Source organism: Lethenteron reissneri, chromosome 45, assembly GCF_015708825.2.
Source record: "Lethenteron reissneri isolate LAM-NWPU_2019-01 chromosome 45, ASM1570882v1, whole genome shotgun sequence".
NCBI classification, from domain to species: Eukaryota; Metazoa; Chordata; class Hyperoartia; order Petromyzontiformes; family Petromyzontidae; genus Lethenteron; species Lethenteron reissneri.
Genome location: NC_083823.1, coordinates 3355761 through 3374578, shown reverse-complemented (window position 1 = coordinate 3374578; position 18818 = coordinate 3355761). Strand labels below are relative to the sequence as shown.

The 18818-nt window shown below is 49.1% G+C and overlaps 1 protein-coding gene across 6 annotated transcripts in view; it reads left to right on the top strand.

Moving 5' to 3' along the window:
• Nucleotides 1-18818, top strand: part of LOC133353936 (serine/threonine-protein phosphatase 2A regulatory subunit B'' subunit beta-like) — a 90545-nt gene that overhangs the window by 52342 nt on the left and 19385 nt on the right. For all 6 annotated transcript variants that reach the window (XM_061570455.1, XM_061570454.1, XM_061570451.1 and 3 more), the window contains 3 exons: nucleotides 6953-7189; nucleotides 10026-10129; nucleotides 10768-10870. In XM_061570455.1, the coding sequence (XP_061426439.1) occupies nucleotides 6953-7189; nucleotides 10026-10129; nucleotides 10768-10870 (444 nt within the window). The remainder of the gene's footprint in view (nucleotides 1-6952; nucleotides 7190-10025; nucleotides 10130-10767; nucleotides 10871-18818) is intronic.

The following is an 18818-nucleotide window of genomic DNA, read 5'->3' as shown; positions in this document are numbered from 1 at the left end:
GGTGACGCCTCCACCGATGTGTTCCTAGCGCGATCTCGCTCTTTCCCTTCGCCCTTTTAAGAGATCGTGCGGCCGATGCTGATGCAGGAACAGAACAACGCCGTTGTTTCCCTTAAGGTTGCGAAATCCAGCGGCTGTTGCAGAGTTGTCACGTGATCTTTAAGGTCCGCTGCACCGGTATTCCATCATCTGGCTTTCGTTCTTTCTTCCCCTTGGTCTCCCTGCCTTCTACTCCAATTTCTTTTTTACTTTGCACACGTGTGTTTGGCACCACTGTGAAGAAGTCACAGTAGGCTGCAGTGCTTTGCCGTGGATAGTCATTTTGCCGTGCCAGGAGCAGGGATCGGACGTATGCGTTCGTGCTCGAGTGCTGTGACTGCAAGGCCATCGAATTCCACCATGCCCTGGCACATACTGAGTAGGAAGTGGATGTCCTTATTTTTGGTTTGGCATCCCCCCAATCCAGACCACTGGTCACCGTGCCCCCCCCCCCGCCCAATGCAGACAGATCACAAGTCCACACCTATTGTCAATGCGGTGTTAGTAAGGCATTCTAGATTTGAAGCTTCCGTGACTGCAAGGATTCATACTCTTAGTTCTTTCGGTAAAGTCACGTAGGTAAAAAATGAAATTAAAATTAATGAAAACAATAAACAATAAAATCACGACGTTTCGGAGGAGCTTGTGTTGCCTCCGAAACGTCGTGATTTTATTGTTTTCATTAATTTTTATTTCATTTTTTTACCTACGTGACTTTACCGAACAAACTAAGAGTATGTTAGTAAGGCATTTGTTTCATGTTGTGTTTTAGTGTGTTTTGTCGTCACAATATGGTGATAATGTTCCCGGCAGACAGAAATGTATCCTGCACGGTATCCATGCTGCAGCCTCTAACGCTTATACCTCATTGCGATTCAGTGCGTTGTCACGATTTGTACGGCGATTCAATTCAAGATTTTGGTATTTTGATATCGTACATTAGTCAAATGAACCGATTACGTAAGGTTATACAAATCAGATTATGTCCTTACGCAATTCGATGCTTGTGTAGTGTGCAAAAAAACGTGTTATAACGACGGAATGTGTGTGTTATTACACCCATAACGATGCTGTTTGGGCATTATTGCTGAGATCCTGGGTCCAAGCCATGAGTGGGGTTGTCTCTGTCTCCACTAAAGTTCATATTCTTAGGTTTTTTCCGTAAAGTCACGTAGGTAAAACATCAAAATTAATAAAAATAAAATAAAACAAAAATCACGACGTTTCGGAGGCAACACAAGTCTCCGTCATCAGGTGGGACTGTCACAGCCAGATTAGCTGCATCAAGTGAGGCAATGATTCAAGATGTAATCCCTTAACAAGCAAGTTGAGGGGGAGAAGAGGGGGGGGGGAGCTTGTTAAGGGATTACATCTTGATTCATTGCCTCACTTGATACAGCTAATCCGGCTGTGACAGTCCCACCTGATGACGGAGACTTGTGTTGCCTCCGAAATGTCGTGATTTTGGTTTTATTTTATTTTTATTAATTTTGATGTTTTACCTACGTGACTTTACCGAAAAAACCTAAGAATATGAATCCTTGCAGTCACGAAAGCTTCAAATCCACTAAAGTTATTTTGCTGTGTCTTTTTACGCCTGATGAAGGAAGCTTGTGTTGCCTCCGAAACGTCGTGATTTAATTGATTTATTTTCATTTGTTATTATTTTATCTTTATTATTTTTTACCTACGTGGCTTTACCGAAAAAACCTAAGAGTATGAATTATTGCAGTCACGAAAGCTTCAAATCTAGAATTGTCTCTGTCTGTATGTATATTCAGGGGTTCATATTGGCTCTGACAGCCACTGAGCTGGCATCACTTGAGTTTGAATTTGGGATTCAGCCATGAGTGGATTGCACGGGAGGTCCTCAATTGTAGCACATGTTTTGATCTCACAACAACAACAAAAAACCCACGACAGTAAATTGCGTTCCTCGCTTAATGCATCTCATCTCGACTCCCGAGTAATAAGATTTGCGGTTTGATGGACGCATGGCAAACGCTCTGAAGGTAAATATCCCCGTCACAGAAGTCTCGTCGTGACGCCATGGCGTGGCGACCTCCGCGACTCGCCGCACGAATTCCACACGGGGGGGGGGGGGATCATCATCACAATGACAGCAGTGGCAAAGGCACAACGGCAGTATAAATGGGGGGGGGGGGACCCCTCAAAATCTCGAGCCGGTGCTGTCTTTATCAAAGCAGTGGGGGCCGTGGCAAACAGAACACACCTGCTTCGTTTTCAAGACCTCTCTAACATAGCCCGCAACTCCCCCCCCCTCCACTTCCCCTCACCACGCACCTCCCCGTCCCTTGATCATTCAGCCAGCAGTAATAAGCAACAGCTGGCACATACCCCAACAACGTCTTAAGAATAACATGGCCAGCTCTGCCGATGAGCGATCTTTGCCCCGTCTATGTGCGTTTGATGCGTGGTGCGTCTGCCCTGGCCTCTCTCTCCGCCGTGTTCTGGCATGTCTCTGTGTTTTGTACTTTTCTTCTTGTTTTTAAAGGGTGTGTGTATGGTTTCCATTCCGTCTATTGTCTGTTTGTCGGGAGTGGTTGTGTCGTGGTTTGCACGCTGTGCCAGGAACCCGGCCGCCCAAGTTCGATTCCCGCTCACACCCACCAACACTCGTGACGATTATCTGAACCGGTCCTGGGCCTCCCCGAGGTCGACTCGGCCTCAAATGAGTATCTCGCGCAATGTGTAAACGTTGCCACTGGGAAGACAAAGGCGGCTGGGCATGATGCTGCCCACCTACCCGCTTGTGTGCTGTGCCAGCCTTCATTGGTGGTACTCGCTAACAGCACTTGCCCCAACAGTCTGTCTATCGATGTGTCTGCGTGCCTATCATTTGGCCTCTGCTGTATGTGCCTGTTCTGTTGGCCTGTCTATGTACAAGTGTGTGTCCATCGGTTTTGTCAGACTGAGTTCAATCGCGCTTCCTGGATCAATAACATCAACCTGCTTGGTTGAAATGTTTCATAGTAGCGTAAGTTTCACGATGTTGGATCTCTAAGGATATTGATAATCATTCCTGTAATCACGTAGTGGCTCTTTACTTGAGCATAGCATGTCAGTAACACACAGAAATAATTTGTCCTACTTTCTTTATTTGGGAGAAACGCTCATACTATACCGCGGTGTCAGATGTACTTTGAGCGAACAGACGTATTCATCCACGCTGGGATGATGGTGACAGTGAAATGACTCCTTCCATGAATAAGCAAAGCTTTCTCAGAGTAGCGATAATTACCTTCAAAATGACAACCATGTATATTATCCTGATGTTTTTGAAATTGTTGTGGAACTACGTGGTAGTTGTCAGGGCAAGACTGGTCCCTGCCATAGAGATGTGGAATTTCCACAACCGCTTCGGAGAACCATGAATGTAGATGAACGGTGCCCTTTCGGTCAGTAGATTTCGGTGCCTTTCTGACACGTCTACTGTTTGTCATTTCAACCGCGGGCCATTGCGTCGTCGTCGTCGTCCTTAACCAAACCACCTCTACTCGCTTTGCCAGCGCGCAAATCGTAGCACGATTCGAGGTCCCAGCCTTTTGGCGGCGCGTCACAGTTTCCGCCTCTCTGCAGCGCCGTGTAAGGCAAGCGGCGGCAAGGATTCCGTGCTCGGGCCCTCCCAATCGCTCGTCCGCAAACAGGTGTCTGTGGACGGTTTTTTGGCAGTACATTAATCTTGTGCTCAAAAGCAGCTGGAGAATGTTTTGGGGCCTGTAATGGGCCGCTGGAGAGGGCTGTGGACACAGAACGGTGGGGTGAAAATGAAAGGAAAACGTATCTTCTTGGTTCTTTTGGTTAAAGTCACGTAGAAGGGAAATAATAAAATAATAATGAAACATAATAAAATACAATTCTCACGACGTTTCGACCACAACGCAAGCAGCAGTCCTCAGGTGAAGAACATGTCTGTCAGAAAGACAGGTGAAAAACAGGTCTGTCGGAAAGACCGTATGTTTTATTTGTATTATTTTATTGCTTCCCTTCTACGTGACTTTACCGAAAGAACCAAGTAGATGAATCCCTGCAGTCACGAAAGCATTAAATCGAAAAGGAAAACGTATCGTCGATATCATCAGCTGACACAGTCATCGTCATTTTTTGTTGTCTTTAAAGTGCTTGCCACAAATGAACCACAATACCTCGCCGATCTCGTCAAGGAGTATAAACCATCACGCGAGCTGCGGTCAACCTCACAGCAGCGGCTTTTGGCTGGCCATCGAACAGAGACGGTCACCGCATCGCGCTCTTTCAGATGCGCTTCTGTGGCCGTCTGGAACGCTCTTCCTTCCGATATTAGGAGGCCACTGGAGCTATGCACTTTTAAATTTAGATTGAAAACTAATTTCTTTAGAACTGCTTTTTGTGTTTAGTTTGTTGTCCTTTCCCTGCGCCTCTGATTAGCAGAGTTGGCTACATAGGGTACAAAATAATTTCAACATACATACTGATTGGACTACACTGGTTCAGTAAACTAATGTTCCATCTGCCTAATCTGGCCTTACCACTCAGGTTTTTGCCCGTTGAATTATTTCGAGCAGGTTACCTGCCACGTGTCTCCATGTCCTTGTCCCTCATGCTGTCCCATCTCGTTTCCCCACGTTGCTTCTGAGAAGTTGCATTTCACCCGCTTATATCCTACTCATCTGACTGCTACATTTGGCGTTTGGTGCAGCAGTGTGGGTTGCGGTAGTTGGTGGTGGTTGCGTGGGTAGGAGTGGTTGATGCTCGGTGGTGGTGGTTGGATGGGCTGTGGTTTGGTAGTGGTGGATGGGTGGGTTATGTTTGGTGGTAGGTGGTCCTGTTATGTTGGTTGTGCTTTGCGGTGCTAGTAAATGGTGGCGGTTAGATGGGTTGTGGTTTGTGCCGCTGGATGGTGGTGGTTGGGGTTGGCGGTGATTGGTGGCAGTGGTTATGTGAGTTGTTGGGGGTGACGGTTTTTATTGGTAATTAGCTGGGTTGTGGTTGTTGGCAGTATGTGGTGGTGGTGTTGGTTGGGTGGGGTGATGTGTAAATTGGCACAGGCCAGGCGTGTTTTGTTCTTTCGTGTTTTCCGGACTTTCCCTCGGACTCTGCTGCTGTTGCTCCTGCATCTCTCGGCGACTGTCGCTGTCCGAACTGGTCGCTGTTTCGTTTCTGTGTCGGCCGTGTCCCTCTGCCGTTGAGTGCTTGCGTCGTTTTTTTCTCTTTTTATTTCCCTCTGACTCTTCCCATACATTCATCTGTCGTTGCGAGTCGCTTTGGGACGCCGTGGCATTTGATTTACGAACATAAATCCTTGACTTCTATGTTAACAACGTAGGAGATTGCTCTACAACGCAGTACGATCTATATGGAGCCTGTTTTTCACTGTCGTCTCCTCTCTATTCCATGATTCGATGTCCGCTTGACCAAAATTGCTACAAATGCACGTTTCCATCAACCTGGGAATCGCACACTTTTCGTTAAGGTTTTTAACAACAAACGTTCGCTTTGCGCCCCTTCCCTCTTAAGCGCAAAGTATTGTGTGTATTGCATGCGTAGTGTTCAATGAATTTATGTTGCTGGTTTATCGACATTGGTTGCATGGCGTGGTGATAATTAATACAAGTGCGATGGCTGCATGACTCTGGGGGGCTCACAACAGCCGAGTCGCGCCTTGGAGATTTTGGGTTCTAATCCGGGTTACAAGTCAGGCAAGTTACTTGCTCTCAGACTAGTAACCAATGTCTGCACATGTAAAAAACACTGATTTATTTCATTGTGTTTACACAGAATTTGGATACATTCCAGGTGTGGACACTTAAACGTTGAATCAATTGCCATGCGACGATCGCTGTTTGCAGGGCATATAAAACTTGTGCTAACTAGAGTGACAAAACTAACTCGCGTGTACAACGAATTGACCAACCGGTGTTGCTAGAACTCTGAAGGTCGTGAGTGCATGTTGATTGGAGGTCAACCCAACCGTCATCCCTCCGGGGTCGACAAGACGAAGCGCCCCGTTTCTCTCGGCAGGATTTCAATCGTCCTGCAGTGGAAGACTGTCCCTCGCCATGTGAATGTGGAATGGTCGTTATTGGCTCACGACCATCGGCGTAACACGCAATGAACGCATCGTTAGCCCTGCCCCAAGCCCTGCTTGGTCCGGAGCCAGATTGAGGCGTCTCGTGAGACCAGCGCATCTCGGCACGGCAAAACGGCCAGTGGGAAAAACCACCCGTGCCGGCTCGGCTCGGATGTGCTGGTGAAAAAGGGCTGAGAGGCAATGGAGGAACTCCATTACGTGAGCGTCACATTAACACCACTGGTTCAGTGGCACCAGCAGAGATGAGCATCGCCCTGCTTCCCCGTTTGGGCAGGGAGACTCTGGGACCACCTTGACTTGTAATAATAATAATAGTTCAATTTATAACGCGTGCAAATTTGCGGACGTAATGGCCGCAACTCAGAGGCGCGGAGCCGAGCTCAGAGTCGCTCGAAAGCATGATTGTAGATTGTAGAGGTGAGTTTTTAAGTGTCTCTTGAAGGAGGCGATTGAGGTGATGCTGCGAATGTGCAGAGGGGTGATGGCGTTCCAGACTGTTGGGGCTGCCATTGAGAAGCGGCGCATAGACGTGACCATCCTGGATCTTGGTATCAAGAGGAGGTCGTGAGTCGCGCTGCGCAGGCATCTGCCGTGTGCTGAGCTGCAAGTTGTCAATAATGAAGAAAGGTACGGCGGGCAGGCGGATATGAAGGCATTGTGGCAGAGGCAGGCGATCTTGTATGTGACCCTACTGGCGATGGGTAGCCAGTTGAGAGCGTAGGAAGACAGGCTAGTGAGTCGACTTGTGAACTTTGTCAACGTCATCGCTAAAAGCCACCCCCACCTTCCCTCCTCGCCACCCCGCCGCACCGTGATCTTCAGGTCGCGCCCGCAAGCACCACAGCCGCCGGCGTCAAGGACAAGAAGTCGCTGCCTCCGGCGCTGCCCAAGCCGCACGCGGTGCCGGCTCACTCGCTCGTGCCGCGCTTCTACTTCCCGCACGGCCGCCCGGCGCCCAACGGCCCCACGTCGGACCAGATGATCGAGCGGGTGGAGGAGTCGTTCACGCCTTACCCGGACGAGCGCGCCGACATTCATCAGATGGCCACCGTGGCCAAGGTGCGTGGGCTCTTTATCTGTGACCTGTGCGTGTGTTGAATTTCTTTCGTGCCGTACGTTGCCACGTACACGTTAGGGAGGGAGGGAGTGCGTGTGTGTGTGTCCGGGGTTGGTGAAGGCGGGGAGCATATAAAATATCAACGATTGAATTAGCCGCACTGCCCCCTGCTGACCATCGCATCGCCCCGCAGTAGCCTACAGCAACCTGCTGTGCATGATGGGTGCCCTACCCAGGCACTGTCTGGTCTCAACGTTGCTTGGCTTCCGAGATCTCATGGGTTTGTGTGCATTCCGATCAGCATTAGTCGTTTTGAAGTCATTATTATCGACAACATCAGCATCATTGGCATCAGCAAAATCGACATCAGCAGACGTTTTTTAATATCATCAGCAGGGTCATTGTCATCAATAGCAGTCACGACATCATGAGCAGAATTGTTTTAGCAGCAGCGTTGTTAGCAACAGCATCATCATTAACATTAATAACAACTGAAGTAACATCAGCAACAACAGCATTCATTTTAAGACCATTATTATTTTATTAGTTCGCTTGTTTACCCAGGAGAGCCTCGCTAAGTCTCATGACCGTTTGTCGGAAGGTCCCTGCCAAGTTTTCGCAGTGGGGGGTGATCTTCGGCATGTAGATGATTCCTATTTTTAACTTCATCAATCAATCAACCCACGATTTGCAACGCGCGCCATGTTCGGCAAAACGCTGAGACGCGGATGGCACAGAACATTTTGAACTGAATGAAACTGTTACAGAAGAGAAAATAAATGTTTTTCGTCGATAGTCACGCTTGAGCGGGCTTCAGTCGACAGAGACCACTCCAGGTCACATGGGCTGCAGATGAGCGGCTCCGTTCTGCCGAAGCCGAGTGTATCTCGCACAGGTCGGCCGGTCCGACACCGGCTGAGCGTAGGTTCCGGGACGGTACACACGGGGCGGATGGCGTCGCTCTGCTAGGTTGGTTCACCACCGGTTGTTCAGCTACCGTTGAACGAAAGCCTCCCCACTCATTCGCCATCGCACGCAATCCTGCCATGGGATCATCCGTCACACGCCTGCACATGAAACTGGTATCATCGCTCCATCTCTGCTGAGAAGCTGTTTGGTAAATTAAATGAGTACCCATTTCTGGAAAGTGCTATGAAGATAGGGCTATTTGCCCAAAACGTCGCCTGCTTTTTTTCTTTTCTTTTTAAGGCATTGTTATTGTTGAATGTGAGCTTTGTTGTTGGTTGAATGTGTTGAGTTTTGTTTTTGTAATTGTGCTTGTGCACGCCTGCCAATGAAGCGTCACCAAATGCATTGATTTAATTGCGGTGAATTTCGATTTAAAGCTTTCGTGACTGCAGGGATTCATCTTCTTGGTTCTTTCGGTAAAGTCGCGTAGAAGTTAAATAATAAAATAATAAAAATAAAACAGAATAAAATAATTCTCACGACGTTTTGGCCACAACGCAAGCAGCCGTCCTCAGGTGAAGAACAGGTCTGTCGGGGAGACAGCTTCAGACAGCTTCAGACGCTGTCTCCCCGACAGACCTGGTCTTCACCTGAGGACGGCTGCTTGTGTTGTGGCCGAAACGTCGTGAGAATTATTTAATGTTTTATTTTTATTATTTTATTATTTCCCTTCTACGTGACTTTACCGAAAGAACCAAGAAGATTAATTGCGGTAAGTCGAGCTTTGGTTCGCCTGCCGATTTAATCGCCCCCGTCGTAGGAATATGGAAACTTCACCATCGGCCCAGCGAGATGGAAAACACTCCACGTCCATTTTTGCATCCAACCACTTTGGATGCTTGCCCTGGAATTGATGGCCTAAGCCAGGGCTCTTTAGCTGCCCGCCACAGACGGATGTATCCCACGAAGGCACGTGGAGTGGCCCGACCGAGCTTTGGCCCACCGAAAAGTAATGTTTGCCAAGATATAAAAAATATTCGGCTTAGTGAGACAAAAGAATGATTAACAAGAGATAGAGATGAGAAACCTGGAGACAAGAAGTACAGATCGGTGGTGGCACACACAGGCGCGACAACGTGACGGGGCGATGTTAAACTAAACTGAATTATTCACAATTTTTTATTTTACCAGCTAAATGATAGCTCAATGAAGGGGCTTAGCACGTGGAAATTTATAGCAGCCAAATACTTTAAACGGACGTTGCTTCTAAATGTGGAGGGAAAAACCGGAGAACCCGGAGAAAAATCCATGCCACCACAGGGAGAGAGAGACATGCAAATTCCAAATATACAGCAGGCATCAGGGTCGGGATCGAACCCACGACCTCCTGTATACCAGGCAAGGGCGGTAACATCTCATCACTGTGGTGCCCAGCATCTGCGCACGTGGAAAATGACATCACGTGGTCCGCCAGCACACGCTAATTTCGTTGAGTGGCTCGCCAGAAGGTATAGTTAAAATAATCGTGCTCTACGCTTACATTAACTTGTATCACATTTTTCCTTGCCATACGGCCAGTGCAGTTTTACCCGAGTTTCCGGCCCAAAGACCTGGAGCCCGTTGCCGGCACATTTTCGGTATCCATCCTTGAGTCTGAGCCAGTTTTCCAACAAACTTAAAACGGTGTTGTTGTTCCAAAGAGCTTACTCTGTGCAATCCGTGACGAACTGTACTTGTGAGAGTGCGCAAAAGCAAATGTTCAGACTTACTCTTTGCCAGCGAGGTCAGAGTTTTTACGAACATCGTGGATGTCCTCTCGGGCGTTTTCCCTCCATTGTGCCCCTTCTCTGTTGCTAGTCTCGACCACCGGACGCCGTTCCACATAGCAACCCGTCCTGCCCAATCCCGCTTGCTTTTCTGTCCGCCCAGGCCTGTGGCTGCCCTGTTTACTGGAAGTCGGCGTTGTTCCATGCGGCGAGCGGGGAGCGAACGGGTTTCGTGTCCGTGCACACCTTTGTGGCCATGTGGAGAAAGTGAGTATGTGTATGGGGGTGTGCGTGTCTTTGTTTGACCGGTCCCTCACCATGTGGGGAGCGGTGGTGTAGCAGTTAGCGTGTTGCGCTACGAACCCGGCGACCCGACTTCGATGCCCGCTCACGGCCAACACCAGTCTCGATTATTTGAACCGGTCCTGGGCCTCCCCTAGGTCGATGTATAAACATCGCCACTGGGGAGACAAAGGTGGCTGGGCGTGGTGTTGGCCACCCCACCCCCTTGTGTGCTGTGCCGGCCTTCATAGGTGCTCGCTAACAACACTTGCTCCAAAAGCCTGTTCCAGGCTATACAGGGGGACATTTGTCTTTGCGTGCGACCAGTCCTCGCCATAGGAATATGGAATTTACACCACCTGCTCAACGGCCACCAATGCAGCCAAGCGCTGTCGTAATGCCCATTCGATGCTCACGAATACAAGTATTGAGACCCACTACAGCTTTCCTGGACTATACATTTTAGTAAAATTGTACTTGTAACAAAACGAACGGTGCCCGGCAATGACCACGTTGATAATTATTGTGTCGACGATTGACGACCGTGATGATTTTGACAGCCCCTCGTTGTGATTGTGACGATGATTTCGCCGGCGTGCCACCCACTCCCCGCGGTGGCGCAGGCTCTTGCGAACTTGCCACGACGACTCGGCCAAGTTTGTGGCTCTGCTCGCGCGTCCCGGCTGCAGTTACCTGGTACAGGAGGACTTCATCCCCTTGCTGCAGGTGAGGAGGAACGAGCGGTCCGTGCTCTTCGTCTGTTTGACGAAGAGCAGCGAAGACGATTCGGAATTATTGTTCTGGTCGCGTGAGGCATCCGTCGTTTACTCCGGTTGGCAATGCACGGTGACCTGATTGTCCGACGCACCGAGAAGTTGATATCAACACCCCCCCCGCCCCCCAAAGATATTGCGGTGTCCTTCCCCATCTACTCAACCGCACGGACACTCATTCATCCATTGACCCACTCACTCTTCCACTCACTCACGCTCCCATTAATTTTTTCACTGACCCGCTCCTCCGATTAGCACGGTTGGCTAAGTATGGTGCGAAAGAAGTTCAACATACACACACACCCACCCACTCACTCGCTCGCTCAAACACCCGCTCACCCACTCGCTCATCCACTCACTCAGCCACTCGCTGATTCACTCACCCACCCAACCCCACTCACCCTTCACTGACCCGCACCTCCGATTTGCACGGTTGGCTAAGTATGGTGCGAAAGAAGTTCAACATACACACACCCACCCACTCGCTCGCTCAAACACCCGCTCACCCATTCGCTCATCCACTCACTCAGCCACTCGCTTCACTCACTCACCCACCCAACCCCACTCAGCCTTTCGCACACCCTTGCAATGTCTGGCCCATCTATGTGGAGTTCTCTGCCGGTCACTGTCTGTGAGTTGTCACCAATTCTGAACCAGTTCTGCAGCAGCAGCTGCAGCCTCAAGTGGGAAATGTTCCGTGAAGTTGACAGGACATAGCCATGTCGTGATAGCGTTCATGCATTCAGAATGGCACGAATATCCTCTGTCCGTACTTGCCGCATCGCAATACAAAGCACAATACAACGTGTGAGTGTCATCAGTATCGGTGGTGGAAAGTTTTCTTGTCATTAGTATCAGGGTCGGTATCGGCACGATTGGTATGTGGTCGTCCTCGTCGGCGTCATCGTTTGTGCCATCTCGTTTCATTCGTTTCAGAATCTCTAGAATCGGTGTTGTCAGAGCAACTTGCGGCCCTTTGAGCCTGGTGGGCCGAGTTTGACTTTTGGCTGCGGCTAACGTCAGTGGCGTGTGAAATCTGAACCTCTCCTTGACAACCCACTCACCCCCCCAACCCGCCCACTCAACCCACATCCCCACTAACCCACCCCTCCACTAACCCCCTCCCACTAAGCCACCCCCCACTAAGGTACCCCCCACTAACCCACCCCCCCACTAACCCACCCCTCCACTAACCAACCCCTCCACTAACCCAACCCCCACTAACCCACCCACCCAACCCACCCCCCACTAACCCCCCCCTCCACTAACCCACCCCTCCATTAACCCCCCCCCCCCACTAACCCACCCAACCCACCCCCCACTAACCCACCCACGTGACCCACCCAACCCACCCCCCACTGACCTAGCCACCAACCCACCCCCCAATAAACCACCCACAAACCCACCCACGTGACCCAACCAAACCACCCCCCACGAAGCCAGCCACCAACCCACCCTCCACTGACCCAGCCACCAACCCACCCTCCACTAACCCAGCCACCCAACCCACCCTCCACTAACCCACCCACCCACCCTTGCCAGCTCACACTGACCAGTTTGGTGAAGTATGGTCAAGCAGCCCCCATAACCATTTTGATGTGGGGACAGCTGGAGACGCGTTCCAGCAGTGGATCAGTAGGGGGGTGGGGATGCAAATGATTATTTTATTATTATGATTATGATGAGTCTCAGTGAGTGCTCATATAGCTAAATAAAGACCATTGCTTAAAATAGCTTTATCTTATCCGTTACACAGTTCACATTCTTGTTAATGCAGCTTAGCATCTCCTCGATTAACGTGTTCTTCTACATATTTACTTTTCTTTGTGTGTTCCTATATACATTTCTATATTTTATGTGCGCTTGAGAAACACACTAGCATGCTGTTTCTCCATGCGCTCGGGTTAACTTCCACACAGTAAACTTAAACAATTTTGCAATTGTCCAAACATCCCAAGGAGTTCGCTCCTCAAAATAATCTTGAGACTTCAGTGAGGTTTCCATGAGCAACAAAATTAAATTGTTACAAATGCAAATGTTACACTCATCCAGCAGTGGATTTACAGAGGGCTGTGAAGACATGTAAGTGATTGTGCTTGCAGCGTTAGTGTATGAATGGATCTGTAAATGATCATCATCCTCGTCAGCCATGGCCAATCCACTGCTGGATGAAGGCCAACCCAAGCCACCGCCGCCACCTGTCACGATCTTGCAATGTAAAAATCCACCTAATCTCCTGCACAATCCGTCTCCCCAGTGGACGTCCATTTCCTTGTCGATTATACACGGCACGAAAGTTAACGGAACCCAATTATCCTGCGGGAAAATGATAATTTTCTTCCCAATAATTTCTCCACAAAATCTTCATCATATCTCGCCAGAAGTCGCAACCGGGTACCCGATACCCGTACCCTACCCGATACCCGGCTACCCGTACCCGGGTACGGGTAAGGAATCAAAACCTGTTTGCGACCTCTGTATCTCACACAACAACAATGCCACAAGCTGCCAAGTAAGGATGTTTTTCGGTCATCGAATTTGGCCCGGAGTGTTGCAGCTCAAGCGGGCGGCAACGCATCTCCGTTGACTACGGCAAGGGTGGCCCTCGTCTCTTGAGTCACAACCAAACTCAAACTATGAACACATTTTTTTTACTTGACCAGGTAAGGTCCACTGAACTGTGTAGTTATTTTTCAGAAGCGGCCTGGCCATCACAAATGATAGCTCAAAGAAGTGGCTCATCACGTGGAAATGTATAGCCGCCAAATACTCTAAACGTGTGACTTTGATTCTAAACGTGGAGGGAAAAACCGGAGGAACCGGAAAAAAAATCCACGTGACCACGAGGAGAACATGTAAACTCCAAATATACAGGCGTCAAGGTCGGGTTTGAACCCGCGACATTCTGCCTACCAGGCCAGGTAGTTAACATCTCGCCACCGTGGCGAACACAGGGTTTTGCTACGACATTTCGCTTGTAGTTACAGCTAAGCATCATCAGGCAGTTGATAATTGTGACAGCTTCATTAATTGGCCGTGTCGGGTGGAGGAGGGTGTACGACACACATCTTGCTCGTGTGGCCTGACTGAACAGTCAATCGTGAATCGTAGAGAGCGCTTCTTAATCGCGTGTAAGCACACGCGTGCACACGCGCGCATCTCGATTGGAATTCGAACACGACCGGCCCTCTTTAGGTCACGTGGAACGAGCGTCACGATCAGCAGGCAGACGTGTGCAGCTCGTGACCGCTTAGTGTGTGTTTAAACAGAGGCGGCATGGCTGTCTCTGGCCTCGGCGTCATTTCTCCGTGGTAGCCCGCACCGTCCGGTACGTCGTCATCCCCACTGCAAATTTCAATTTAAAGCTTTCGTGACTGCAGGGATTCATCTTCTTGGTTCTTTCGGTCAAGTCACGTAGAAGGGAAATAATAAAATAATCAAAAGAAAACATAATAAATTACAATTCTCACGATGTTTCGGCCACAACGCAAGCAGCCGTCCTCAGGTGAAGAACAGGTCTGTCGGAAAGACAGCGTCTGAATGAACGACAGCCCTGTTCTTCACCTGAGGACGGCTGCTTGCGTTGTGGTCGAAACGTCGTGAGAATTTTATTTTATAATGTTTTATTATTTCCCTTCTACGTGACTTTACCGAAAGAACCAAAAAGATCAATCCCCGCTGCACATTCGCAGCAGCAGCAGGGTTCCCCGACACAGACCGTCGTTACAGAGGCCCTCGAAGGCCCTACAACCTCTCTCACCTGGTTTTCCAGCGACACTTTACATTGGTGAACTTGGGAAAAATTTTCTTTGGAGGGTTTTTAGGGATTGGGGTTGAAGAAATGCGCCCCCTAGCCCAGGAGGGACGATAGACCGATCCCAACCCTCCCCCAACTGGGAAATCGAATGTGTAATTTCGCGGGCGTTTATAACCGCCGTTCTAACCACCTTGGTGACTCTAGGTTCCAGAAGCGACCTGATAGACTGGTGTTTTTTGAGAGCGAGACAGGAGAGAGATTCCCAACCTCTTCCAAGCGCAAGATTAAATTCGCCGTGGCCTCTTTTGTCGGCCCGCGCAGACGGGAACGGCGCGCGCCGCGCCTCCTCGCTTACCGAGTGTTTCTGCGGCTCGTTCTCCTCTGCCCGGCTCCGTTGAAGGTTGCGCGCCGAGCGCTAAATTTGGGCTTCAAAGCCGCCCCTCTCCAGCGATGAGGGCTGCGCTGATGCGTAAGTTTATCCTTCCGCTGTCATTGGCGCTGCTAGACAGACGAGCGTGGCTTAGTAACGCCGGTTCCCTACGAGTGCTGTTGTTTAGCCCCACTGCATGGTGGGGATGGTGAGGGCCTGATACTGAAGGTCAATTGGTTTTGATTCCCATTGATTGGTCTGGGCAAGCCTTGCTGAATCCCACGGCTCTTTTTATCTCAAGAGGATCCTGCTTTTTGGGGTGGTTGGCCGGTTATTTTTTTTAAGTTGTGTTTTTGAGTCGTGTGGAAGGAAAACCTGAGTTTAACCGCTAACGATATTTTTTTACCAGGTAAGGCTCCCATAAGCGACATGGCCACGAATGATAGCCCAATGAAGAGGCTTATTACGTGAAAATTTTGAGCAGCCAAACATTGTAAATGCATGATGTTGATTCTAAATGTGGAGGAAAAAACCAGACGACCCGGAGAAAAATTCACACGCCCACGGGGAGATCATGCAAGCTCCGAGTATACAGGCATCAAGGTCAGAATCGAACCCACAACTTCCTGTATACCAGGCGAGGTAGTTAACATCTCGCCACTTTGGCGAATACTTTGATAAAACCACTGGAGGCTCTGCACAGATGGGAACATGAACCCACTTTCATGAACCCACTTTCTATGCTACCATCTCCTGCTCACAGATCTGTGTGATCCCACAAACATTCTCTCCAAAGCACAAGATTACAACCATCTGCCACTCCGCCCTGCTCTACAGACAGACAGGCAGCCCTTTGTCAATCCTCAGTAGAATGAAGGCCTCCCCACGTGGAGTTGGTCAGCGTGGTTGCTTGGTCATACTTCGCCAAACTGGTCTTTGTGGATTGGTAAATTGGGGCCCAGATATTACTTGTTACTGATGTCAGCCGTAGCTGGAAATTGAACCCAGGTCGCCAGTTTCGTAGCACAAAGTTACTGCTGCGGAACCTTTTCTCCCCATCTACCTTTCTGTTTGAGTTATTTTGAGATAACAACATCTCATTGGTAAGCATGAAATGTAACTGATCTGGAATTGTTTATATGCTGCTAAAGAGCATGATAAAATGTAATTTGTATTAAGTCAAATGTGGTTGTCCTATGGAAAGATTGGCCACTGTCAGTAGAATATGGAATTTCCATCACTTACTCGCTCGACATTATTCACAAGTGATGCTTTAACTTGACGAATGAAACATAAGAAACCACATGCCACTAATTTCAGTCAACCATAGCCATTTCAAGCTACTTTAAGAAAAATTCTACCACCACCGAATATCTGGTCACGTACGGTGTGAAAGAAGTTAAACACACACATCAAGTGCACCATTATGGCACTGCTGACCCAAATTTAATATCGCTCCATTGCAATTTAATTATACTCCAGTGCCCTGTTATCACCAGAACACTATGATTGGCCATCATGTTCTTTAGAATCTTATCTCTCTCGTGGATGTATCTTGAAACCAGCGGTTTGCCAGCCAAGATAAACACCGTCATACATATGCATCTGCAAGAGCTGTGTTTGTCAGTTTGGGATAAGTCTTCCTTTTAACCAAAAAATAAATAAACTCGCCGTTTTCGATCCGTTTAAAGAACAATTCTGTCCACTCGCCGGTTCGTCTGCACGAAGCCCCGTTGTTACGCAACCGTTGATTTCTAAACGCCGGACCGGTGCGGCTGCGGTGGCGGCGATAACAGCCCCAGCGGGCGTATTGTTGCAGTGCGTCAGCCGAGAGGTCGCGTTACATCGGGACCCTACCCCGGGCCGCTTAGACAAGCGCCGATTGTGGCATGCCGGCCCTCCCTCCCGCCTCGCCCCGCTCCCTGCCGGCTTGCCGGCTCGCCATCACCATGCCTTGCGTATCTCTCTCGCTCGCTCGCTCGCTCTCTCAAGAACAGACGTCCGAAATAGAATGGTTAAAGAGCCACCCCCGCATTCGTTTTTAGCAGCTGTCGCCAGCTCGCAACGTCTTCTCACGCTTCGTAGAGCGGATAATAAAATGCCACGGGCAGTTTTCCCTCACCTCCGGTGAGCACCGTTGGCTACATACGGTGCGAAAGAAGTTCAACAAACGTACATTAAACTTTTCCGGTGATTGGCAAAACGGAGCGGTTCATTTGCCGCATACGGGCCAAATGCGAAGATTTCCCTCTGCTCTAATGAGCACTGGGATCTCTTTCGCTGGCCCTGAGCCGATGGTGGAAACTCCACATTCACACAGCAAGAAGACGGTCTCTTCATTTGGACGAACGCCGTCGACTTATCGCAAAGCGTGGGGCCGATGAGTCGGCGGGCGATTTGAAATCGGGAGCGTCCCAATTTGTGAGTCGGGTACTTTTAATCGCAGCGCCACCCAGACAGACTCCTTTAAAAATCTACGATGAAATCATTTAGATGCAAAGGAAAGTACACACGTGTGTCCTCGTAGCATATGGCAGAGGGGCTCAATGGCCATGTCATATTCAGGCAGCTGTCTGTCTATTTAAGACCGAAACAGGGAGATTTCTCCACAATTCTGGCTGTCGCCTGATGATGCTAGTTGTAATTACTGGCGAAACGTCGTACTCGAATTGTAAATTTTTGAGTTTACTCTCCAACGCACCGGTGTGTTGTACGAGTAACGAATTGGAATGTTTTTGTTACGTGACAAACCTTACTAATTGGCTGTGTCGGGTGGTGGCGGGTTTTGAATGGCACATTTGTATTTCCGTGATCGAACCCAAAAACCGAATATGGATAATATCGGTTGCGAAAGCCAACGACATGTTAAGCTTTCTGTGATTAAATCAGGTTCTCAACCGTGTAGCACGTTTGTTGGGCCCATCTTAGTCATCGATGAGTGCGTGAAAACACAATTTTAAAACATGCCTCCTGCAGCTCTGAAGTTATAAATGCACTGGATGACAGAAATGCAACAAAGTTCCGTGTTTCAGACAACACGAAGGACGAGAGAGGCTTACTGGATGTGACGATGCGAGTAATTCCACGGTTTCATCTTCCTTTACCTTACATGGTATCGTAACTCTGATAGACGCACAAGTGCTATCGGTGATACACATTGAAAAAAAACATAGACTTACGTAAGTTTTTTTTTTAAACGTTTAATACCACGCAGCAGAAGAGAATGCCTCCAGCCCAAAGAGGGCAAGCCTCGAAATAAATCACGCCGCGCTAAAAATACGACGGTCGCATTTACTCCGCGAACCGACGCTGCCCGTGGCATCGCCGGAAGGGGGGCAAGGGAGGAGGGGTGGGCGCCAAACCGAAACAAGTTTCTCGCGCGACTCAGTTTCAGAAGCGGCTAAGTACGACCCCGAAACAAATCATTACCAAGAAATAAATAAAAGCCTCCGATTTAGCACGGTTAGCAAAGTATGGTGCGAAAAAAGTTGAACGTGCGTGCACGCAGCGCGAAAATGTACCGCGAGACAAAAAAAGACACCACACACGGCAGAGGTCGCAAACGGGTTTTGATTCCTTACCCGTACCCGGCCGCACCAGGGTCGCAAATGGGTAGCCGGGTATCGGGTAGGGTACGGGTATCGGGTACCCGATTGTGACTTCTGACACACAGGCCCACTTATTTTTTGACTGAATATATTCGCAGTTTTGATTACAATTTGTTCCGAGAGGCATTGCAATGTTGTCACGAGCCGATTGAAATGTCCATTGGGA